This window comes from Seriola dumerili, unplaced genomic scaffold (assembly GCF_002260705.1).
Source record: "Seriola dumerili isolate Sdu_G_001 unplaced genomic scaffold, Sdu_1.0 BDQW01000052.1, whole genome shotgun sequence".
NCBI classification, from domain to species: domain Eukaryota; kingdom Metazoa; phylum Chordata; class Actinopteri; order Carangiformes; family Carangidae; genus Seriola; species Seriola dumerili.
This window is the reverse complement of record NW_019174307.1, coordinates 2,922,809-2,949,010: the sequence shown is the minus strand read 5'-3', so window position 1 is coordinate 2,949,010 and position 26,202 is coordinate 2,922,809. Positions and strand designations below refer to the sequence as shown.

Below are 26,202 nucleotides of genomic sequence, written 5' to 3'. Positions count from 1 at the left end.
AACTAGATTCAACAGTCAAAAGAAAGCAAAGTAAAGTTAACTGACTTTGACCTTAATATAAGAGTCAAACCCAACTTAAGCTTGACAGCGGAAAATCAGGTTAAACCTCTCGACCACAGTTCTCTCCAATTCATCCAGCATGTCACAGGGGATCACAAGAAATAACAGAGGTTTCAGGAGGGAAAATGAAAGAGGCAACACGGGAGGAATGGATGGTGGCAGCAGTGTGGGTGTCTGTGTGTGTGTGTGTGTGTGTGTGTGTTGGGGAGATTAAAGATATGACATGGGGAAATGATGCCAAGTTCCACCTCTTCGTCTTCTTTTCTCAAAGTCGTCCTCACGGGATCTAGTAAGTTTAAAAATAGAGCTTGTCTAATGGAGAAAGGGGCCGAGGGGGAAAGAGAAGAAGAGCGAAAGTGTGCAGAGACCGGAGGAGTCCTCTGTGGTAGGAGAATGCAATTTGAGATTGGCCAGATTGCCTTCTTTCTTTTTTTTTTGCTTTTTTTTTTTTTTTTTTTTTTTTTGCTTTTTTTTCGTTCATGAGGCGTGATATGCACCGGCGGGGTCCCTAAGCCGCCATAAGCCTGACGCCAGTACCCACACCACCGCCAAGGAGTCGTCGCACTCACAGCGCGAGAAAATCAGTGCGATGAAATAAAAGAGGGACTCCAAAAAGATCAGCAGGGATTTGAGAGTGATAGATGAGAGTCGGGCGAGGAGAGTCTGGGAGGGAGTGGAGGAGGGTGGAGACAAGAGGGGGAAAGAGTGAATGGATGAAGGAGATAGCTTCTGTGGGATTATGGCGGGATATGGCAAAATGTAAATGCCCTGTTGTCCGAGGCAGATTTCTCACGGTCACGCTGCGTTGTGAGAGGTGCATTGCTACGGGGCTTTGTTGCAGTTTTTCACACCCTCTGAATGAAGCAGCAGGGCTTTGAAAGAAAAGCGGACAGGAAAGTGTTTTCCTAGGTGAAACAGGCGTTACATGTTTTCCTCTGTCTTCCTTCTGTCGCTTGTAGGAGGAGAGGGCTCCGCTGAGGCGGGACAGAAGGAGACGTCCACCTGTGACATTTGCCAGTTTGGTGCTGAGTGCGACGTGGACGCAGAGGACGTCTGGTGAGTTTTGCACAAACACGAACCCACAAAAACACTTTAAACCGCCAACCAGTTGGCCCAGGCAACAAGGCCCCAGTTACCTTGATACTTCTTAACCTCCTTACCTCCTCGCTCAAAACATACCACCAGCTTTGCTATTTTAAAGAATTTAGTCAGTGTGAACACTGAGAATTTAGATAAAAACTTGTCTTTCTACTGTACACACCCGCTGATGAACACCCACTGAGGTTTAGTGCTTGGTTGACCATTTCATTTAACCTCAATTACTAGAGCAGGGCACAGAGAGAAAGGAGATTTTCGCTTATTCTGGAAATCCAATTACTATCCTTACAGGACTTGGCAATGTCAAGCCAAAAATGACTCACACACACGGAAAACTAGTTCAGCGAAGAAATAACGCTTGTCATAAATTTAACCATTTACTGCAGGTGAGACGGATGTATGGTAATATGTTATCAGCTCCCCCGCACGCATTTAGCGAGGAAGCAGCACTAAAAAACATCCTCAGGGGTACACAGTAAACACGTGGGTGCAGAGCCTAATTAGATGTAGGCCCAACTGGTGAACTGTTTCCCAGCACCGGGCAATATCAGCTTTTATTTATTTGCACTCTCCAGCATGAATGGAGCTTTAATGAACCAACATAACAGATCTGGCGTGGAACAAGGATCAGCTGGTATCAGCAAAAGAAAAGCAGCGCTTATAAGAAATTCCCAGACCTACGCCTAGAAATTAGAAGTGCCCTGAGAGTATGACTCTATCAAAGTGCTTGATGTAATGCAAAGATAATGTGCCCTGGTGTGCAATAACTGTAATGCCAAGGAACAGCTTCATGATGCATACCGAGCCTCGCTCCAAATACCAAACAGCTGGACTCCACTCGTCCTGATGCAACCCACTTCTGCAAATGCACCTTAATATTACACTAACACACAGAAATTGATTTATTGATAATTTCTCAGCCTCTAAGGGGGGAATTCATAAGGTCACAAAGGTACAGTCCACTGTCAGTGGTGAGTGCACTCAAAAACATAACAGTAAATGGAGCCTCGAGCTTATTTAGCGCAAGCTGGAATAAAGACATGTATACAGGACATTACACGGAGGGAGCGTTTGCCCCCACATAAGGAAACAATGGACAAGACAGGAGAGGCAGCCAGAGTCAATAATGCATCTCATTCAGAAAGCGGTTGACACAAACAGACACATAAATATTTCAGTGTTCCCTCTTGTAAAAGGGAAAATACAAGTACTTGTTAATCTTTCAAAAGCCCCGAGGTGTTTGGATAAGAATGTTTCTGGTGAATAATCAGGCAGGTAATTGCAGCCCAAAGAGCAGGTCGTTTCCATCAGACGGCAGCTGATTTCAATCAAACAAACCACCAGTTAATCAAACGGTGAGGGGAGAGAGAGAGGACTGTAATCAAACACCAGGTGAAGTGACCCCATAAACAGATGTGCTTATAAGAATGAATTGTACGTATTTTCATCGAAGCGGTACAGTGATAAATAAACAGACTGTTTTGTAAGTTGTTCGCTGCTGTATGACCTTTTCTTTTTCTCTTTCTTATTTATGTTTCTTGTGCTCTCCGTATATATTTGTCCAGAGAGGGAGGATGAGGTGATTTTATTTTATTCATTTTTTTTCATTATTATTATTATTATTAATGACTCACAGTAGTCTGGTAATTAGACTGAAGGGCCATTTTGTCTTCACTGCATCAATCAGTCTGACATTTGGTCATGTTAGTCCTGTCCTGTTTGAAAGGGCGTTCTCACTTTCTAGTTTTATCAACTACTCAAAGCACTTTACAAAGGAAGCCACATTCACCCATTCACACACACATTCATGCAGCGTTTTTTTTTTTCCCCTACACATATGGATTGGAAAACACATCGGGGACAACTTTTCTTTTTCTTTTTTTTAAACTTTGCCTTTTATGGGTTAACAAACAAGATGTGAAATAGTGAGCTTTAAGAGGTGCTGATAGGAAGATTATTTTAAATTTGGAAAGAGACAAGCTACTGGTTTCCCCTTGTTTCCAGTCTTTCTTGCTAAGCTAAGCTAATCGTCTGGCTGTAGCATCATGTGGACCCATACAGACATGAGAGATGTATCAGTCTTATATCTTATCTAGTGGCAAGAAAGCGAATAAGCATATTTCAAACTATTCCTTTGAAAGTTGTTCCTGTCAGGATCAGACTATATGGTCACTGTGTAATATGAGGCATTCAGAGAAACATCATAATGTCTCTCACCATGTTTGCAGCTGTGCTGTGTCGTCCTTATGGTCAACATTTTGGAAGATTGCAAAGTAGTTGTCAATCCTCGCAAGAAAAGGTAAAAGTATTCTGATAAGCTAGTCTTGTGAACACGATATCTTGGGAACTCCTCAAGGGAATCCCTCCAAATTCGGCACAAATGTCCACTTGGACTCTAGGATGAACTGATTACATTTTGGTGGGCAAAGGTCAAAGGTGATGGTGACCTCACAAAACACGTTTTTGGCAATAACTCACAAATTCATTCTCTAATTATGACACAATTTACCGCTAATGTCTAACAGGATGAAATGATGACATTTTATATCCAAAAGGTCGAAGGTCAACATCACTGTGACATCATAATGTTCTGTAAAAACCCTTCTGGCCATTATTTAACGCTTGTGACTCAGGATGGGGAGACTGTGACCATATTTCCTGTAACTTGGCTGGTTGGTGGAGGCCTACATTTTCGAGGTGGTAATTCTAGTTCTGGCTCTGGCACAGGAAGACGACCTTCACATTCTTAATCTCACCTACAAAGCTTTGATTGGTTGAAACTGTGAAAACGGCCATGAATGAGTCAGTAAGCAAAAAACCAAATCACTGAAAAATATGTTATGTAGTAGCCATTCAGAGGGACTCAATTATTCAGAGTGTAAACATTTCTCTTTTTATTATTATTTATATATCTAAATATTCCTTCATTATATTTAATGTGATTCCTATTCGTACACAGTTTAACAGCATAAAAGAATGCATGCCTATTGTAGTGAACAGTTGTTTTCATGATGTGCTTAGAAATGAGTCTCTGACTTTCACTGAGTCAGGAGAAAATTGCTATTTCAACCCATTTCCCCTCCAAGCAACATTCTCTTGATTCTGTTTGTAATCATTTTTCATTCACCGAGCAGATTCAGTGAGGAAAAGAAACACGCTGGCTGATGGGAAGTACAGTATGTATGTTGGCTGAACTATGCTGCTCTTGACCCTGCTGTGGAAAAGAGCCTTGCTATCCCCACACCTCGCAGCAGCCCCTTTGTGGCTCTCTGTGCTCTGGAGGCCAGCGGCAGGCAAAAAAAAAGGACCAATTTACCCCTCGAGGATCAATAGAGTGTCACGAAAACCCATTTAGATCCATTTGTGGTGTAGAACTGTAATTACCCACAAAAACCTATGCGTTCAAACCCATCAATAGCAGCCATCAGTGTTGATAGAATTAAGGTAGAGGAGGAGCAGATAGCGAGATAATCATAGAGAGGGGCTGCGGGGACACTTGCTGTGTGAACCTGACAAAGGAGCGAGGGGCTTCTCAAAGCCAGCACTTATGTCCTCATTGAAGCCCATTCTGTGGAGAGCAAAAGGGAATTCCAATGAAAAGCCAGACAAGGACGAGTCACAGGGTGCGAGACTGCCCTACTTTCATCAAGCGAGGTCCATGCACACGCACACATATCCACTCCATTCCTCCGCACATTATTACCATAGACAGATTATGAGACAATGGGCCAAGATGTCAAAAACCCGCAACACCTCCTACGTGGTAAACAAGACACCCAGAATGAATCTGTGGTTTATTTTCTTTACATTTCAGTTGTTTTGTGTCTCCTTGTGATCATTCTGCTTCTCTTTCTGCTTGTTTTCCATGTCTTTGTGGAGATTTTGCCTCTTTTTGTGGTCATTTTGCAACCTCTCTGTAGCTGTTTTGTGACTTTTGTGGTTGTTTTTCCATCATTATGGAGATTTTGCATCTTTTTGTGGTTGTTTTGAGGCTAATTGTGTTTGGTGACTTTTTGTAGTCATTTTGCGTCTCTCTGTGGGGGTTTTGCATCTCTGTGGTCATTTCGTCTCTTTGTAGTCATTTGATTGACTTTCCTACAAGAAATATTTACACTTCAAACTGCAGCTCTGGCCCAGGGCCCCCTGACCCTTTGGGCCTGTGCCCAGAACGCCCATTCAGTAATCCGTCCATGATTATACTAAACTCACAATATTCAGTGCTACAAAGCACCACAATATTATTTTGCCGTGTGTGTGTGTAGGTCTTCTCTGCCTCTGATCGTTTGTATATACCGTACAGCCTCTCTTCTCTTATTCTCTGTCTCCCTTTCTGCTGTAACGTTGCTTTTTACTGTCACTCTCTCTCCTCTCCTCCTCTCTCTCTCTGTCAGTTTGCCTCTCTCACTCAGTTCTCAAAGGATTACAGTGAAATTTGAGGCTAAGGATTATGAAAATCAATGCTATGTTCAGTTGCAATAAGGTTTGCTGCTAAGGATTTGTACACAACATGAGGCAGTTAGTGGATATGTTGGTCTCAGCTGCTGTGTGTGTACGTGCGTGTGTGTGTGTGTGTGTGTGTGTGTGCGTTACCGTGTGTTTGTAAGTGTTTACATGTGTGTAAAGTGGCCTTTTCAGTTAGGAGCCAGCAGATAGTCTGGGGGTGGATGGGGGGATGGGGGGCTTTAATGGGAGGGAAATCACAGGAAACCAATCAATAAGACACATCCTGCTAAGAATGTATCCTCAGGCGCACATGTCACACATACGCAGATATGTACAGTACACACATTCACACATTGCGCTAACTTTCGTTTAACACTTCGCTGCCCCTATGTACCTTCAGCAGAGGGTGTGAAGCGACGATATTGTGAGTGAGAGGTGAAGATTTATCACGAAGTCATCGCCGTCTCATGCATGCACATGACTGTTTGCGCACGCCTGTCTGCAGGTGTTTGACTGTGTGTGTGTGTGTGTGTGTGTGTGTGTGTGTGTGTGTGTGTGTGTGTGTGTGTGTGTGTGCGCGAGGAGCATTAGGATGTGTTGACGCACTGCAGTCTGGTGGTATAGTGCCTATTGTGGAGAAAGTGAGAGGCCTCATTAAAAATGTATGGAGCCCAGACATCAGCCACCGAGTAGCGTCAGCCTCTCGGGGATGGCCGAGACTTTGAAAGCTCTTCGGTGATGGGAGGTTGTTGGGGGTGGAAGGGTGGGTGGGTGCGTGTGTTACATGTATACATGTATGCAGTGTTAAGCCTATGGGATACTCTGTTTTTGTGGCTGATGTGTAAAAATTTCCTTTTAGCTCAGAAGCTCCTGAAATGAAGCTTTTATTCTGAACTCCTGAGTTCTTCTCGCTGCCTCCTTTCATGCTCAAACTATTCTCATTTAGATACTTTCTACGATAACACAGACACTTTAAATTGTGAGCCTAATCTTGTCTTGAGGGTGGCTGTTGCAAAAAATTATAGTCGGGTTGTATAATTTTTAAAGGCTCACTTGCCTCTGCTGATATCAGATCATTTTGGCTTTGACTGATGGGGTTTTGAAAACTCTGCTTGTAGGATATATGCATCTGTATTACTGAGGATTTGACACTTGTCTAGATACATAGACCATGATGCAATGATAGCAAAAATGTGACAATAAACACTCTGATTCAAACAGTACAATTTATCTGCTATTGGACAATATTTGATACTTTTTTCAAAACCCTAAGTCAAGTCCATTTAAGTCCATTTTTTTTATATATATATAGTGCCAAATCACAGCAGAGGTTATCTCAGGGCACTTTTCATATAGCGCAGGTCCAGACAGTCCCACATGAGCAAGCAGTGGCAAAGAAAAAGTTCCTTTCAAGAGGCGGGAAACCTCGAGCAGAAACACGCTCAGGGTGGGCGGCCATCTGCCTCGACCGGTTGAGTTGAAAGAGAGTGAGAGCAGGAGGGAAGAGCATCAACATCAAAATTAGAGGGTAATCTGAAAATAGATGAATGCCACGCGTTGCTCAGTAGCTCGAGCAGCATGTGCATTAGTGTAATCAGGTGGGGAAGCTTCATTAATAAGTAAGATAATATTTGGTTTAAGCCGTGTTTCACAAAGACCAGTTTATCTGTAATGTTTCAGTAGATAATGATGTGTTTGTAAGACCAAGCTTGAGGGTCTTATAGAGGCTGGGGTTGTCAGTAGAAGGCCGATCAGTAAAGCTACTGTCAGATGAAGTGCTGATAAGACGTCTTGTATTTCTAGTGGGAAATATAGATGGCCTGCGCATGTGACAAAGTGGGGACAAAATTGTCATTCTGTTTCGAGGAAATGTGTCAAATGCTTTGTGGGCTACCTCACTACCAACCGGTGGTGGGAATGGTGATTAGAACATGGAGATTGGCAGATTTGAGATACAGTCTCAAAGTTGTAAGTCCTGGCTGTCAGGCTGACAGTCTGAACTGTGAGGATTTTCCTGAATAGACTTCATCGCTAAACTAGTCGACTCCAATATCGAAGACTCTCTAATCACCTGCAACCTGCTGAGCACCAGCTCCCTCATGTCAAACCTGACGTAACCACCCGTCGATATTTCTAGACGAAATAGCAGGGCCTACTCCAGTAGGATGAAGGCCGTCTGCTTCGGCAGGTCAGGAGTTATCTATAGTTTTGACAGTGTCAGTCAGTCACTAAAAGATAGTTATTTCCTCAGTTTTTCTATCTAACACTTGAGAGAAATAACTGACTCTAACTGGCTACATCTGCAGCAGGTTTTGTTGCTGCCAGCTCGGTAGTGTTTACCTTTAGGTCATCTTATTTTGAGTAGAAAGATCTTGTATTTCCACTGGTACATTCTATGATGGCACTGTGTATTTTTCAGGCTGAAGATTTGATTTAAATTCCAAGAAGTGTTGGAAGACTTGGAGTGACATTTCTTTCAGCGTTGTTTTTTTTCTCAGTGGGAAGCTCGGCATATGGGAGAAACACAGCGAGGTCAAGCTCACTGACTGGCACACACGCACACACATACACACACACACACACACTAGAAAGCACAGAGAGAGAAAGTGAAGAAAATGATTGTTTTTTTTGGGAGCCATAATCTTTTTTTTTTTTTTTTTTTTAAATATCACAGAACGAGTCAGATCTTTATTTCTGACTCTTACTGTGTTAATTTTTACACCTTAAAAACAGAAGTGAATAGAAACTAATTTGTGCTGCCCACAGTTAAAGAATGACATTTAAAAAAGTCTCTTCCCACAGAGGATAATACACTGTTGAAAAAAGCTCTTGAAAGTGAGTTATCGAGGTGGACATCTCAAAACCTCAGCAGACGAAACCAAACTATTTGCATGAAAAGAAAATATGTTGTTGTTGTTTTTTAATCTTATTTGGGTGAAATCATCGTTTATACCATGCATCATCAATTAAGTTCATGGGCCAGTTTTTTTTTTCTGCGTTGTTGTTCGGTTTTTTTCATGAATAAAACTGATTTATAACTTGTCGTTTTGGGGGGTGTCCAAAGGCAGCTGTCGCTTTTCCCATTAGCTAGTAAGTGCTAATAGTTTCAGCAGCTTCTGTTACTTTAAAACTCATTTGGTTAAAAAAAAAAAGACACATATTGGAAACTGCAACAAAAAATTCATTTTCATTCCTGTTTCATCATCATTAGTTAATTGATAACTGTAAAATAACATTAAACAGTCAAAAACAAATCTCACATCTGAGAAGCTGAACTTAAGGATTATTTACACACAAAAAAAATTGATAAAATGATTAAAATGATTATTCACTTCACTAACTGATTAACCGGATAATTATTGCAGCTCTATTCTATATAGATAAATGTGCACTTTGTGTTGCACTACCAGACCTAAAATGTAATTGATGGGTTATCTACACTCACCCTTTTGCAACCTGCTTCATTTGTGGTTGAATGAAAATACAGTTGTTGTTGTTGCTGTTATTGTTGTTGACCTAGAAAAATCTATTTGTGTTTAGATGCAAAATAATTGTTAAATATTGTATGAGGATTTACATTTACAGCAAATTTCTGAAAAAAATGCTAACTACAAAAAAGGGGGAAAACTTCAGCTTTAGTTAGGGTTAGGGTTTGACCCATGGGTCACCATTTGCCCACCACTGCTTTAAAACACGGCGTTTCAGTGTAAGATACCCCTCTGCAGCGGCAGGTCATTCGTAGCTTTGTTGGCTCGTTTTCGGGGTCATGCTAGATTTTGGATCTTGCGCGCCTTTCATACGACTGTGTCCTCTCAGATGCATAACGAAGCCTTTCTTCACATCATACTTTGCTGATCCATCATTACAACAGGAGCTGAGCACCGCCACGCTTTGCTGCACAGCGTTTCAATCAACATCAATGTCAGCAGTACGAATCATCATGGCTTATTGCATGTGTTCCAGTGTGTCCGTGTGCGTGTGTGCGTGTGTGCGTGTGTGTGTGTGAGAGTGTGAGTGTGAGTGTGTGGGGGCACACATTTATGCGTAGACGGGTGCCCACGTAGGCGTGCATGCAAATGCAGCTGCAAGACAGCTGAATGCCTGTGCTTTACGGAGAGTGTGGCACCAGGGGAAAATGAAAAGACCAGGAGAATAATGACAGATTTATAATTACAGAATCTAGTGTTCAGGGCTACTCAGCAGCAACTGTCTGGGGAAGGCAATCTGGGTGTAATTTCTGCTGATCAGGCCTGCCGCACGCTTAAGGGTCACACTTCATGTGCGCCAAAAACACACACACACACACACACACACACACACACATATGCACATTCATGCAGGTGTACGTGCTCTCGCTCTCTCTCACTCTCTCTCTCTTCATTTGTGCAGATGTTGTGTATACAGACTCACACACACACACACACACACACACACAAGCACAGAATGTCTCACACTGAAATTTCACAGAAAATTGTGATGCGACAGCAAATTGCCCGGTTAATTTGCGAGAGCTAAAAGCATCAAGTAAGCTCCTGATTCAGAGAAATGAATGCATCACAGCCTGGCACAAAAAAAAAAAAAAAAAAAAAAAAAAAACACAGCACAACTATCAGCTTTATGGAAAGAAGTCACTGATTCGATATACAGGGGAGACAAAACATGAGTCATTTAAAAGGATTACGGGTGTAAGCAGTTATTTGCCAAAGACGACAAACAACACACTTTTAATTTGACTTTTGCTCAGTCATTTAGAAAAGCTGTTCCAACTTGTACTTAAAGTAATCTTCTGTTGCACAAAGTAAATGCGTTAATTTTGGGCTAATCAGTGATTATCACTTGCTTGGTGAAATAACACAGAATTTCCAATTAAAGGTAAGAAACAAGTAGTTCTGCTTTTTTTCGGGCAAGCCACATAGTGTGTACTAGTATTAGTATGAGCTTATAAGTTAGTATTTTCCATTTAGACTACTGTCAATATATCTAACTAACTCTAAATTTCATGTCGTAGAACTTTCTAACAGTGGCCTCTTCTTGTGTTATGATTTCCTCCACAACACCAAACTGTACAGCTTTATTATCTTCACTTCGTTCATTATTAATTGCCTCTGACTGCCTTTGTAAGGGGACATCATTTGTCAATCAAGGCCTCTGTGCAGCCGTGTCTCTTTTTTGCAAAGTTAAATCCATTTGCTATTGTGTCAAAATGAATGTGCCAAAACCCAGTTTGAACAGGATTACTTTGCATGGTCCACGATCCTGACTGAGTGCAGGCTGCACAGTTTTTTGTTTTTTTTCTGTCTCATTTTTAATCCCTGAATGAATTTGTGCGTGTGTGTGTGTGTGTGTGTGTGTGTGTGTGTCTCTCGCAGTCAAACACACACATACGTCTCTCCAGAATAAAGATGCTCTCGTTTTCAGTCATATTTCAAATCTGATTTATTTTAGATCTTGACATCAATAATAAATAAAATACAAAGAAGTTTACTACCCTGGTATGATTTCTTGCTCTTTAGGTGTGTGTGCAACATCGACTGTTCCCACATCAGCTTCAACCCGGTGTGTGCCTCAGACGGTCGCTCCTATGACAACCCCTGTCAGGTGAAGGAGGCGTCCTGTCAGAAACAGGAACGCATCGAGGTCAAGTACCTGGGCCACTGCCAAGGTCAGACACTCAAACACACATGCATGCATCCACTGACTCTGAAAGACACAACAACACCTTCACACACTCAGCGGAGGCTGTCAGTCTGTCTGTCTGAACAGGTGTTCACTTCAAGTTGAAGTGAGGCCGTGAGGGCAAATGAGGCAGCTTGCAAAGCTAAATGCAGACAGCGTGATTCTGTATCTGCCTCCAGCTGCATTTCTAACCACATTTCGTAATTAAAGATAGCTTCACTCAATCATATTTTAGAATAGCATGCAAAGATAATCCTCAAAACCTCACATAGCCTTCGCTCTTATGTGTTTCGATAATTTTACTGAATGGTAATCCCCCTTTTTTAGTATAGTATCTTTTATTTGAATGCAGTATTTGTTTGTAATGGTTCCAGGGACAAAGTTGTTTTATTAATCTGTGTGGTTAAATCCCTAAACTGAATCATATTGCTAATCCGTGTGGGAGAGGACAAAGGAACATAAGAATTCTTCTTTTTTATTTTATATTATTTCATTTTATTTGAGGGTTGATCCACCAACGTCTTCATTTCTTCTTGTTTTGATTTATTTCTGCTATAAGATCAAACTGAAACCGTCGTCAGGTGGAAAGAGAGTCGCAGAGACTCATCTACAGTCGCAGTTTTAGGGATTCTGAATAGATTCATTTGAAAGCGTTTGACTGGTTCCGCATCCACACGGGACAAACAGGACAATTGATCGAGATATGAGAACCAAGATGAAAGCTTTCAGAAGTAATGGGGAGTAAAGCAATCAGAGCTAACCAGCACAAATAGAAATCTGTATTCCCCCAAGTCACACCCCTCAGGTCAGACCACCCTGATAGATTCGATCACGCTTCCACACCTTCAGTTTCAGGCAAAGTGGAGAGAGAGAGAAACAAATGTCATAAAACTCTGTTATGAAACTGCAGGACTTACAAACCCCATGCCAGGGATTCAAAGGGACCTTGACATTTAGATTGCTGGTTTATAATATATCCCCACGTGTCACTTGTCGTATTATTGGGACCAATTATACATTTAATTTTTTCCTTTCTCAGCCTCCTACTGTCGTTCACACTAGCCTGGAACAACTGAAAGTACTGGCAACCTTGCTAAGATTTTTTTTTTCCACCTGTACCTGTAACCAGATGCTCAAAGAAAAAACAGGTGCTGCATCATTAAGATCTCAAGTTGTCATCGACGTGTAGAGCTAGAAAAATTCAAAAGCTGTATTCTGTTTAGTTTGCAGCATCTGAGCTGTTTTAAAATTCATTTATTTATTATTTTGTTTGACTCTTAAGTAAATGTCATTCATACAAGAGTCCAGCTTCTGACCTCATCAAAATGCTCCTTTGTTTCTTTGTTTTTATTGAGCCATCTGGTGTTTCACAGGCAAATAAAAGAGAAAGAGAAATTCACATTTCATTCTATTTCTTGCATCATAAATCCAGGAAATACTTTCACACCCACAGTTTCAGGGAATAAATTCACTGACCACTGACAAAAAAATCAATTGCAATAAACTGATTATGATTGGAAGGAGGTTTTTGTCTAGCCATTGTGAAAAGGGGAATTCAATGTAACCTCAATAAGGTGAGAAAAAATACATTATTCCCTCTAATTTTTTTTTCTCCCTGACTCCGCTTCATTCTACCCTTTGTTCAGTATAATACTTTTGAGGAGATGGTCTGGAGAATGGTTCCCATTTATATGCATTAACTAGACAGGTGCACACACACCACATCAGCCCTTTGTTGCGATGATAATTTACATTCAACTGTCTCTGGTGTTTGTTCATACGTGTAACTCCTAATGGAGAGGCTGCACTGACCTGGGATCAGTTTTAATGTGTTTCTGTCTTTTCCAGGTGACATCATAACTGGGAACAAAGGCGGAGATGGACAATTTGCACGGACTGACCTCACAGGTGAGTGCATGTGTAATGGTGGCAGATGTCAAATAATGTGCTGCAACCCTGTCTACTGTTTCTAAACAACTACACTGCAACAGCAAATATATTTTGTATGTAATCTCTGGCTGGATTATGCTCAGAGGGGACATATTTTTTAGATGAATGGATGAAAAGCTTCAGTTAAAGGCAGTGGAGTCAGTACGTGCACAACTGTCACACCAGAGACTGGGGTTCACATCCAAAGCCGTCTGTGGTTATGTTTAGGCAACAAAAGCACTCTGGTTAGGGTTAGTGAAAGATCATGGTTTTGGTTAAAGGGCTAAAGAGCTATTTGTATGTTTTGCTATTACTGCATAGCCAACGTTAGCATTAACAGCTGTTTACTTACCAGTACCACCGAGTTCAGCATCAAACTTTATTCCTTTACTCACCCACAGCTGTCTCCAGTGGTGGAAAGCAATGCCGATGTTAACTCATGTCTTTATCACGTCTTTTCTTCTACTGAAGTTAGCACGCTAACCAGCAACCCCCGGCCTGTCTTGTCACACTCCGATAGTGACTCACTATAGTCTCCAGTCTGCCCCAAAGACATGGCGCTGCTTAGAGGGCGAATTATATCCTCTTGTCTTGTACACGCAACGATGGCTGAAATTCTTGTCAAGCAACAATTACCACCACCCACCCCCAGCGAGAAACCACAGTCAGCAGCAGAGAAAACTTACAAATAGCCCTTTTAAATTTAAATATATATGTTGTGCCTGAAGTGAACTTTTTCTTTATTAAACCAGACCACAATCTTTCTCTAAACTTAACCAAGTGCTGTGAGGGTCTAAACATAACCATAAAACAGTTTAATAATGCATCTCTTCCTCTCTCATTAAAGTATGTGTCTTTCTTGTACAGTACAGTAATGTATGTGCACAGGCGGCCGCAAGCATATGTGCATTCAGTATTTATGGATTTTGTGTGTGTGTGTGTGTGTGTGTGTGTATGTGTTTGTGTGTGTTGACACAGTAGAGGAGAAAGAGGACCCGAGGAACGGGCTGGCCCGCGGCCTGTACATCCCCTGTCCAGATCACTACAAAAACTACTGCGTCCATGGAGAGTGTCAGTTCCCCAGTATCCTGGCTCAGCCCTCCTGCAGGTACACACACACACACACACACACACACACACACACACAGTATTTCTGTATATGTGAGAATTAGTGATGGGTAGGGATAAGTACTTTTTGGGCATTGGACAGTCGACTGGTGACAGGAAATGAGGAGAGAGAGAGAGGGCGAATGACAAAGGGCGTCAAAGGTTATCAAGGCAGAGTCAAACTGGAGACACTGCAGTCAAAGTATATGGTTTGCATCTTAACCTCTAGGCCACCAGAACACCCCATTTTGGACAGTATTCAGCAGTTAATGTCACAATATTTAAAAACGGTGTCTGAAACTTAAAAAGTGAGGTAACTAAACACTGTTTCCTAAATATGGTATAATTTCAGCATAACACACTTGAGTTGGGACTATTGATTCTAAATCCATAATGAGATCAACGTTTTTTAAATAGCCAGCAATCAATAAGGCTACTTATAAGGCTATTTATATTGGCTATTATGAGCAACAGCGCACAGATTCTAATGTAGCAATCAATTAAACTATATTTATCTTAGCTAATATTGGCCACAGTGTTTTTACAGTGTAACACTGATGGATTTATGGGTATAAACAAAGCCTACATCAAGAAAGAGGCATCAGACTGGTTCTTTTCTTGCACCATAGTCTGAAAAAGTGTGCACTGGATAATTCAACATTTAGCAATTGCTAGGTATGTGCTAGATCCCATTTGTTTTTTAATCAGGCTTGTTTGTGTTGTATTAATACAAGCCGGTGTGCTCAGAGGGGTAAGTGTTTGATATACCCCCTGCTGTAGTCATAGGCTGTTGACCAGTCATATTTGCTGCACGGCTTCAAATTAATCCTGTGTTGGATTTCTCCCCAATTTGTGTAGATGTTAGTTTTTATTTCAACCGGGCATTATGATCTTATTTTCGCGAGTTACATTTCATCTTCAGAACCCACACACTGGAGCATCGTCATCTGTCTGCCAATGATAATACTTGGCTGTAAACACGCCACTATACTGCTGTCAACTTCACTGATGACTGACTCCTCGAGTGTGTCATCAGCAAGGTCCTGGAAATAATTTAGTATTTTTTATAGCGGCAAATAATAAAAATGTAACTCTATATATGCAGTCGTTCGACATCAGTATGTCTATTGTTAACAACATTGTTTCATATTGATTCATAAGAGGATATATTTGTTGTTTTAAGAATCAAAAACCAGCTCAATGTAGTTTTACATCTCCTCTCTCAGGCTTTTCTCTGGAGCTCTAGCAACAACAGGTCGGTGAGCCAATCAGAAGAGAAGAGGCTCTGAGCCACTCCTCTGATTGGCTGACTGCTTTCTGAGTGATCCAATACAAATATAGCAGATTTCAGGTAGATACTCAGAGAAACCCAATCCTGCAAAGTTGGATGGTGGGTCTAGATGGGCGGGGCTTGGGACATGGCTGATGGTGGTGACTGCTTTGTTGTGACATCACAAAGTTACAGAAGTCCTGACAAATAATTTTAAGGCTCAGTTTCTGAATAAAAGCTGTGTGCATTTCTCTGTGGACTGAGCGCTTTGATACTTTCACAATATTAATATAGAACCTAGACCTGCTTTGTAATCAAACAACACATTGAAATCTACTTTTATACAACATGGGACCTTTAATACAGATTTACTGTTACCACTACATGGCTTATATTACCTGAAACTTTGACCTAAACCTAGTCCCAACTCCAAACCTTTCACTTAAAGGATAATTACAGTTTACAACGACTTGGGTTTTACTTGTGTAGGTTTGGTCATAATTTAGATTAGGATTATTGTTACAGTGGCCAAACCAACAAAAATAAGATCCAAGTTGTAATAAACCAGAATTATCCTTAAGAGAAGCAAGTATACACACACTCAAAGACAGAAACAGCACATGGAGACAAACACACATTTAGACACACATGACCGGCCACACTCTGTCACACAGGTGCTAATGACAGTATCTGCACTCACAGTGTAGATACACATTCTCATAAGCACCCAATATGCACTCGCACAAAGGCAGCACATACGCAAATTTACATAGAGGCACAATGAGGAATGTTGTTCAAACCCACCGCCCACACAGATGCAGACACACATAGTGAATGTACATGTGTGCTCCTCAGGTCTGCCATCTTTTACAGCCTGATAGTGTAGCAGCCAGGGGGTCCTGGTATCTCTCTCTCCCCCTCTGTCTATCTCCTTTCTCTCTAACCTCGCTCGTCCCAGCTCGCCCAGCCTGGGAGTCCTCTTGCATACAGAGCATTTCTTAACAGAGAAATGTCTCTGCTGCCCCCTACTGCTGGTAGGAATTGGAGGCTGCATCCAAATACACTGGTCTTTTCTTTGTGAGAGTGGTGCATGCCCGTGTACACGTGTGTGTGTGCATGTGTGTGGAAACGGAGCACAAACCCCAAACACAACAAGGTTGCACTGTTCATCGCACACTGTCAGGTCAAAAGGATGGAGAATGTAGAGGGGACTGTGTTTGTACAGTGTGCGTGCGTGCGTGCGTGCGTGCGTGCGTGCGTGCTTGCTTGCGTGCATGCGTGTGTGTATCTTGGTGCCAAACAAGGATATGCAGGTGTTGGTGGGTAACAACCTCCCCGGAGACAGGAAAAGCAGGTAAAGAAGAGAGAGAGTGAGAGAGAGATTAAAAGGGGGACCATTTTAGCTTGTCTCCGAGGACAAAGATCATCCATTAGTATCTCTCCCTCTCTCTTTATGTGCGTGCGTGTGTGTGTGTGTGTGTGTGTGTGTGTGTGTATGTGTGTGTGTGTGTGTTTGGCTCTCTCAGACTATGTCTACACTAAGCTGGCTAAATCTGAAAACACAGGATACCGAAGCTTAATATTAAAAAAACCTAATGTGATATCACGTAGGGGAGATTAATGCAGAATCAATAGACTACTTTTAGGTAAATCTCTTTTTATTATTTTATGATTATACTTATTTTTTATTATTTGTGACTTAGTTACATGTGTTAAAACAGGAGACAATTTTAATGGTGGATACCTAATGTTTGTTTTGCGCAGAAAAACAAAGGCTGCATGAACCAAGACAAGTGTTCATGTTCCCAGACTGTGATCTGATGGAAATTACTCAGGTTTTGCCGCATCACAAAGCTGGCTCACTTTTAAACAGGCTAGATCACCATGGTAACCTATGCTGTACAGCTAACCTGCACTAAGCAGGTTAACATTAGAGGATGAGACCAAAAGGCATCCAACAGCTCGACCAATGACCCATCGGTGTTATCATTCCACCAAGATCCTGACATGAACATATGAACAGAGCGCTCTCGGTTGATAAAGAGCAGTAGTTGTATAGGTCAGCAGAATCACTTCGCTTTTCCAGGCTTTCCATTTCCACTCTGGTTTTTAAATTCAGAGTTTCCGACACTGAAGAATTAATATTCTTCCACTCCGAACAACTCCTGACAGTGTCAATGCTTTAACACTCTTATTCCATCACTGGAGCTCAGGGTAACCTGAGGCGACTTTGTCATGATAACGAGAAATAAAAAAAGTACACCATGTGTAGTTTTTTGTGAGAAAAAAAATAATCCACACAATATTAAACATTCCCCATGATTAGAAATACAACATTTCATCAGACAGACCTTATCAGGCGTGAGATAATTTTCTTCTCCTCTCTCCTGTTCTCTCTGCATAAACAGCCTTATGCCGCTTAAAATTTTTGTGCATCAAACATTCATACTATGTGATATAATTTGTTCATCCAAAAAGTAAAAGAATACTCTACATACTATACTACATATATAATAATTCACACACTTTTGGGATTTCTGTTTCTACAGCTTATTGTCCTATTTCTAGTCAAGTCAAGTCAGTTTTATTTGTATAGCGCCAATTGACAACAGAAGTTATCACAAGGCACTTTTCAAATACAGCAGGTCTAGACCTTCTCGTTATAATATTATTTATAGAGACCCAACAATTCCTAGTTACAGTATGTGATTATATTTTATACATTTCATATTATCATTAGGCATGTTCTCAGAGCTGGACTGGGCCACCCACAGTTAACAGAGCAAGTTGAAACCCAGTTTCATGATAAAGGTTATCTAGGATCACCAATGTCCTGGCCCAGTGAAGCCAAGTAACCCAAAAGGGGAAAGACTGAGGTGAACCTGCTTCATGGTTCACGTCCCAGAATCCTGTAGGAGAACACACAAGCAGCTAAAGCTGAACAATCACAGTTCTTGCACTCTCTTTGGTGCTACAGAAGGCCAGAGGTGGGTCCAGGTGGGCGGGGCTTGGGGCATGACTGAGAGTGGTGACTGCTTTGTTGTGACATCACAAAGTTACAGAAGTCCTGACGGCTTGTTTTAAGGCTTAGTTTCTGGATACCGGCTGTGTGGATTTCTCTGTGACTGAGGCTTTGATACTTTCACAGTATTAATATAGAACCTAGACCTGCTTTATAATCAAACAACACATGGACATCTACCTTTATACAACATCGGACCTTTAAGGAAGTACACAGCAGCTGGAGCATAAGCATCAACACAGTAGCTATGCAACATCTCCTTAATGCGTAACTATAATTCCAGCTTAAGCGTGGACAAAGGCCCAGAATGAAGAGAACATTAGGCATTTCAAGCTGCTTACTGTGAACACACTCGCACTGTCTCTCTCTGCTTCAGTTTCCCACTGCAAGCCCCATCAGTCATGTTCATCTCAACAGTCACAGCAAAGAAAAAGCACAGTCACCACACTGTCACACAAATGCATTGTTCCATCACAATGTCTTTATCAAACAGGTACTGACGTTTCAATTAGAAACACAAAAATAATTAAACTGTCTCTCGGTGCAAATGAATGACTTGTTTTCTCTCGCTCTTTCTTTTCTCTCACTTGTGCATGTGTGTGTATGTATCTGTGTGTGTGTGTGTGTGTGTGTGTGTGTGTGTGTGTGTGTGTGTGTGTGTGTGTGTGATCTCAGCTGTCACTCGGGTTTTAGGGGCACCCAGTGTGACATCAAAGAGTACAACGTGCTCTATGTGGTGCCAGGCTCTGGCAAACTGCACTATGTCCTCATCGCCTCTATCATTGGAGCACTCCAGGTGGTCATCATCTGTGTGGTGGTGCTCTGCATTACCAGGTGAGTCATACCCTAACTCAGACACACACACACACACACACACACACACACACACACACACACACACACATTCAAACACAGCTTTCTAATGAGCCTGGGAGCAGCATTTTCCATGTTGTGTGCATTTGGGAGTCACATGGGGGGGGGGGGTTGTGGAGCTCCTAAGCCTGGAGGAGACAACTGAAAGGTCACCTTGCCTAGAGAGAAAGTACTGTCACCTTCCCTCTGGAAACACACACACACGCACGCACGCACGCACGCACGCACGCACGCATGCACGCACACAATACACGTTTTCAGATGAGTATGTGTGTGTGTGTGTGTGTGTGTTAAGAACAGATACACAAAGATACCTGTGTGGGAAGGCAAGTGCTTTGTATTCACAGTAAAAACCACACACACACACACACACACACACACACACACACACACTTATGCCCTGCACCTTGTCTGCCTCCAGCTGACCTAAGCAATTTATGACATTTAATAAAAGATTTTAAGAGTTTTGGCCGAGACAAAACTGCTCCTCTGAGCAAAGGAGGGGAGGAAGAGGAGGGGCAAAATGAGAGAGTGAGCAGTTGAAAAAGGTGCAGGATGAGAGGGCAAGGAGAGAAGATAAAGGAGGAAAGAGAAAATTATATTATACACTCAGCCTTATAAAAGTCCACAATACAGCACACGGCTCTCACTTGAAGATTACTGAATAAACGAATGTGTAAATGAATGAATGAATCTACACAGACATGTATTTCATTGTCTAGTGACTGACTCACCTCAGTGTCCTATCTCTGTCGGACCGACTGAGCTTTGTTTCGTGCATTTTATGAATGTTGCTGGAGTTTTATGCGGTTTCCACTTATTGTAAAGACTTGCCATTCGCTTAAAGGACAAACAGGTGGGAGCGGAAAAGGTCATATCTATGCTTTGCCTCTCGTGTATGACATTCTGTCACATCTCGGAAAAGGTCTGCTCCAAAGGGTTTCGTTTCGAGATACCTTCTTATTGCCACATTTTTCTATATTTTCATCACTGTCAACAAATCGCAGACAAAGACCAAAACCAACAATGGATTTGTATGCTTCTCTTAACTTTCAGACTTCCCTGTCCCAACCCAAAGCCCAATGGATCCTACTAAAGATGTACTTTTTTATACAAAAGGCTAATTACATATTTTGTTGATTTTTGAAGTAAAAAGAAGTACAACTCCTGCAGAAAACAGTCTTTCTTCAAATGTTAATGCACTGTTGGTTTTTGTATCACTATATTCAAAAGTAGAACAAAATTAAAATGTAATTGTGGCATTTGCAAAAGTTTGGGCACAATGTCAGCACTTATTTCCACCCCCATGCTTTACAGCTGGTAATCTGTTCTTTTCATCAAACGCTGTTCTCTTTTTTGCGTCCAAACACATCTTTGGTGACTGTGGCCAAGGAGATTTTAGCTTCATCTGTCCGCAGTACTTGTTTCCAAAAATACTCCTAGATGTTGCTTTGCATTCTTCAGACTTTCCTGATGAAGTTAAAGGTGAGGTTGCCTTCTGATGACTCTCCCATGCAGAACCTGGTTCTGCAGCTGCATCAAGGCTGCACAGTGAAACGGTGCAGCAGCACTCCTGTGTCAGTTTAACCTTCCTGCAGCTCCTCTGCAGTCACAGGGCAGTTTTGCTTTCCCTTACTGCATACATACATGCACTTTTATCTTGTCATGACTTCCACAGTTCTTTTTACCTGCCATTTTCATTCCTCCATTGTTTATACTCCTGTAGTCCATAATGGTACATAATGATGAGCCACTTCTGATTGGCTCAGAAGTGGTTTTGAATGATATAAAAAGGATTTTTTCGGCATCAAAATGCTTCAGTTTGTTCTCTACTGTTTCAGATTAAAGAGTTAAAGCAAAGTTTTCCACAATTTCCCATTTAGAGAGGTTCAAGAAAAGAAACTAAAAAGTCCATAGCTCCAATGAGGTTAAGTTCGGGGGCCTGAAATTTCACACAGGAGTTTTCGACAGGATGTAGAAGGGATTTGATAACTTTTAATATTTCCTGCATAAAGTATAGCCTTGTTATTGTTATCAAACATGACAAAAAATACCAATAAATACAATTTTTGAACTGATGTAGTGTAGATTTGGTTTTAGTCAACAAGCACATTTTCAGAAACTAGAAGATGATGGCAAATTAGCCTTTCTGAATAAGCAATTAGATAATACATTTTTTTAAATTGTTAGAAATCCATATCTTTATTGTCCTTCGTTGTTGGTTTTGGTCTTTTGGAGTTGCCAGCTTTAACCTTTCAGAAATTATATCCGGACAATTTTATTGGGGTAGCATGGCTAACCACTGCCATGTATCTTCTTCTTCTTCTGTTTGTACAGGAAGTGCCCACGGACCAACAGGATCAACCGGCAGAAGCAGAACAATGTCCACTTCAGTTCAGAGAACACCATGCGCGCCTCCACTCGACTTATCTGAGCCCTAACACACCAGACAGAGTCCCACTCCACTTTACGGAGAGAGAGAGCTACGGCGTTTGATGTTCCCCCTTGTAGGCAAACCCCGACAATTAGGATCTGCTTCCCCTCACTCCTCGCCCTCTCTCCCAGTATGAACTTTAAGAATGCCCAGGGAGGATGGTGGCATAGCAAAGACAGAGCTGGAACACCAGTCAGTATTGAGACTCACTCATGGGGTAATGTTCTCATCTGTCTCTACCCTTGCTGACCCCCCCAGTTACAGATGTGTCTCCCTGCACCTTGTCACTTCCGCCCAGGGTTTTTCTGAAAAACTGAACCATGAGGTGTTTGGGGGTGTTGAGGATACTGAATGTGAGTGTGTGTGAGTGTGTATTAGATGTGTGAGCTTTGGTAGAGGCGGGGTAGCCAATGTCTGTTGTTTGTAGATGAGGGGTCAAAGCAAATCGGGGTAGTGCAAAGCAGGGTAACGGGCTTTAAATGAGGTGTGTGTTGTTCGGTCTGGGAGGGGGGTGGGGCGGGTTTCGGGTCTACACGTGATGCCTTGCACCTTGTGTTATAGGAGACCTTTGACAGAGGGCACAATGTTATTATAGAGCTCTCTGTTCGGTTGTGACGATGACGTCAGCTACTGTATCTTGGGTTCTATTTCCAATAGTTATTACTACGTTGTCTTGATGGGGTCATTTTTCTGTAAATGTAAATAAATAATTTATATCACGAAATGTAACATGCTGTGTCTGCCTCTGTTCATTATCATCAGATTCATGTTGTTCTCCAGGATACATAAAATTTAATATTTAAAAGCTGTAGGATGGAGCCTTTTCTGCACTGAGTACTTTTCTGCAGTGAGTATTTTTACACTGATAGTAAAAGCACATTTTTAGTAATAATACTAATACATTTGAATATAATGTTTTCAGTGCAAGCAGTTTACTTTTAATGGAGTATGTTTACACTGTGGTACCTTTACTTAATTAACATCTACTTAAGGATCTGAATACTTAACCACAGTGTCATTGTATGAATATAAAATGTTTCCAACAGTTTCCCAATCCACACACACACAGTGAGGGCCTTCAAGCTCTTTAGCCTATTCCCCTACAATAAAGGGAACCACAAAACTGGTAAGTAAAATACTTAAAAAATACTTTGGCCTACTTTTTTAGGCCTACGTTGCTCTATAGGCCTAAATGTAATGTTCATTCTGCTATAGGCTACATCTATACTTTATCATTACCTTCCCTGTTGTAGCCTGTATTTCTAACCAGCTGTAAAGACACTAGCTCAAGAGAGCCGATGTCAACAAATGAACATTAATCACGGCTGTAAGTGTTTACCGCCACAAGATGGTGCTATATTCACCACCGCCCGAACGGAACCAGTGGTTTGTTACGTATTGGTTTCACAGATACAGTGTGCAAGCGGCAGGACGTCGTTCAGTGTGAGGACAGTCGTTCATGGTAAATTAAAACGATTATTATTCTTTGTGATAAAACTTCCTTGGAGTTGTCGTGGGTTGTCGTGGCCGAGTGGTTAAGGCGATGGACTAGAAATCCATTGGGGTCTCCCCGCGCAGGTTCGAATCCTGCCGACAACGATACACTGTTTTCATATTTCACCTGTAATCACTCACCGAAAGACAAGAGAAAACAGAATATGAACAGTTGAAATCATGCAAATTCACTTATAAAAGCAAGAAAACTCGTCTCGTATCACTTCTTCTTCTGCACACGTCTTCAGGTAACGAAAATGTTTTTGTTTGTTTGTTTGTTTGTTTCTTTGTTTGTTTTCTTTGTTTTCATTGTGATGTGAGCCATTAGTGACGCGCAGGACATGTAGGACTCCGTCAGCCATCTGAACAGAGTGAAAGAGCCCTCTCATAAATAAAGTGGATCTATAGTGAATGGGTGTTCCCGTTCGTTGCATTAGCATTAGGATAAATCTTTTTGTGGACATACAAATCTTAAAGATTAAAGATTTCAAATTGAGGTCTAGAACAAAAGCCTATATTGATGGAAAGTAAGTAAGAAAGTATATTTACTCAAGTACTGTAGTTTGGTACTTGTACTTGTGCAACTCATACTTTACTCAAGTATTTACATTTTATAATACTTTTTTTTCTATACTTACATTCCCTTGATAATACATAAGTAGCCTACTTTTACTTGGGCTATTTTTTAATGCAGGCCTTTAATTTAACAAATACATTTTCCACTGCTGCCCAGTTATCCATTCATATTTGTAGGGTTAAGCAGGCACAAAGCACACAGCAGTATTCCTCAAGATTGCATGCTCTTCATCAAAGTCACACTGTTATTAGAAACGCTACGAGACTATTCTAATTAGGGGAAAGATCATAGTTTTTATATGAAGTTCTTAATTGTGCTCAGAGTCACCCATGGGTCATTCTGGCAACATGTTCCCAGCCTGTTTTTAAAGGACCTGTAGTCTATACAGTACAGGCATGTGTTTGTCTGTCTGACAGGCAGATTCTTTGTCTTTTATTGACCTCAAACAATTAATGATTTCAAAATGACTTTAACACAGAGAACACAGAGTTTAACACAGAGAACTTGGGCAGTGCCACATTTGCAGTGACACTGATAATACAGAAATACAAGTGTTTATATGCTTTAGTCTGATGAATCTGAAATATCTGAAATAGCAAAGAGAGCCCCTCTTTTCACCTTCGGCAACAGCCTCATTAAATTCATTAGGAAGAGTCTGTGAGGCTGTTTGAAATGAAACGCCCACTGAAGACCGTCTAGTCCCACAGTCCATGCCTTCACCTTCATCTCCCTCCCCTAACCTTAACCCAAATTAAAACCTAAAAAGCTGGAGGCCCTTGCATTTCGACCCCTGGGCACACCCCTATTTGTATACACATCTGTGTGTCTGCACAGAACCCAGCAGACCCAGTCAGTGTAATCCTGTCAGTTTCCTGTCCTGTCCTGCTGGTTTCGGCTCAAATCCAGTGGGCCCAGGGCCAGGGAGGAGCAGGAAGGAAATCTCTGTGAAAGTCTGTGAGTATCTGCTCTCATCTGAGGTGGAAGAATGCAGTGAATGCTACCATTAATGGACAGCAAGATTATCCTAAAGTGGATTTTGCTTTTACTACAAGAAAAGTTCCCCCTCTCTGTGTTTCTTTCATGCTGTGACCATAGACTGTAAAGGTCATGATGTATACAGGTATGTTATTTAAAGGTAGGCAACATCACATATAGTCATCTAGGATATAATCTGCGAAAAAAAAAAAAAAAGTAAATCCCACCTTGTTTCCAGAAATAAAGAAAGACTTGAGTCATATGTAGACAGCATGTGATGTGATGTTTCTGCCATCTGTCAGTGTACCACTTGTCACTATTACTTTTTATTACTTGGATTTACATGATGATGTTTAAACATGGTCAAGTGCAGGTTGACTGAGCACAAAGTGTGTTCCACTAACAGCTTGCAAAGAGGTGGCTGGTAATGAGGAACATACTTCACCAGTGTTAATTGGGACAATATGCTCCCATGGATGCAACTTCAAATTCGATGTTAGTCTTTTTAGATTCAATTTCAACATGAAATTGCTGCAAACAATGCGGCCATTTTTTTTTTTTTTTTTTACAGTGGACCTTCTGCAAGTCTAAGGATCCAAATGCAGGCTTCATGTATGAAGACTTCCTTTTCTGCCACAAAAGTACCAAAGCAAATCAGTTTACTTTCAGGGTTAAATTAACTAGAACAAGTTCGTAACATTATGGTGACTTCTTTGTAAAAATATGCTAAAATAAAATCCAATCTGTAAGAAAGAGACACAGATAGCGGCATGTTTAGGTCCTACTCTGAAAATATAACTTAATCCCCTGTAATTATGAGGAAATTTGTGACTAACACTAGTATTTTAATATTAACGAAGTGTGGGGAAGATGAAAAGCTTGCTAAAAAAAAAAACAGTTGCAAGGTGTGAAAACAACACAGTAAGATCCAATCTAATGCTAACATCAAATGTTACTGAGTTAATGTGTTGTTAAAGATTAACTTTATTGTGATATCTTCTCAAAAAGTGTTTCTCACTTGTTCATAGACCTGGTGAAGTGTTGAATTACGCACTACCTCAAGGCTTAAACACCAGAAATTCACCATACTTTGAAACAAGTGTGTGTGCACAGCGGTCACAGAGGTTCACCTAGTATTAATCAGTTTGTGCACAAGTATTGGCACTACTAGTGAAAGCATTAAGTAAGTTATAGCAGGGTATATATGAGTTAAATGTGTTATATCTAAACACCATTATGAATCT

At 41.2% G+C, this 26,202-nt stretch overlaps 1 protein-coding gene and 1 non-coding gene across 3 annotated transcripts in view; both read left to right on the top strand.

The window, feature by feature from the left end:
- tmeff2 (transmembrane protein with EGF like and two follistatin like domains 2) overlaps positions 1-22,627 on the top strand; it is a 111,435-nt gene extending 88,808 nt beyond the window's left edge. Inside the window, exons 5-10 of one of the 2 annotated variants that reach the window (XM_022740921.1) lie at positions 1,020-1,116; positions 11,115-11,263; positions 13,126-13,185; positions 14,188-14,314; positions 19,281-19,439; positions 21,816-22,627. In XM_022740921.1, the coding sequence (XP_022596642.1) occupies positions 1,020-1,116; positions 11,115-11,263; positions 13,126-13,185; positions 14,188-14,314; positions 19,281-19,439; positions 21,816-21,912 (689 nt within the window). In that variant the 3' untranslated portion in view covers positions 21,913-22,627. Of the gene's footprint in view, positions 1-1,019; positions 1,117-11,114; positions 11,264-13,125; positions 13,186-14,184; positions 14,315-19,280; positions 19,440-21,815 lie in introns of both variants that reach the window. The other variant, XM_022740920.1, reaches the window with a different exon arrangement.
- Positions 22,628-23,429: 802 nt separating this feature from the next.
- trnas-aga lies at positions 23,430-23,511 on the top strand. The gene has a single exon. It is a non-coding gene; the product is annotated as a tRNA-Ser (tRNA).
- Positions 23,512-26,202: the final 2,691 nt, after the last annotated feature.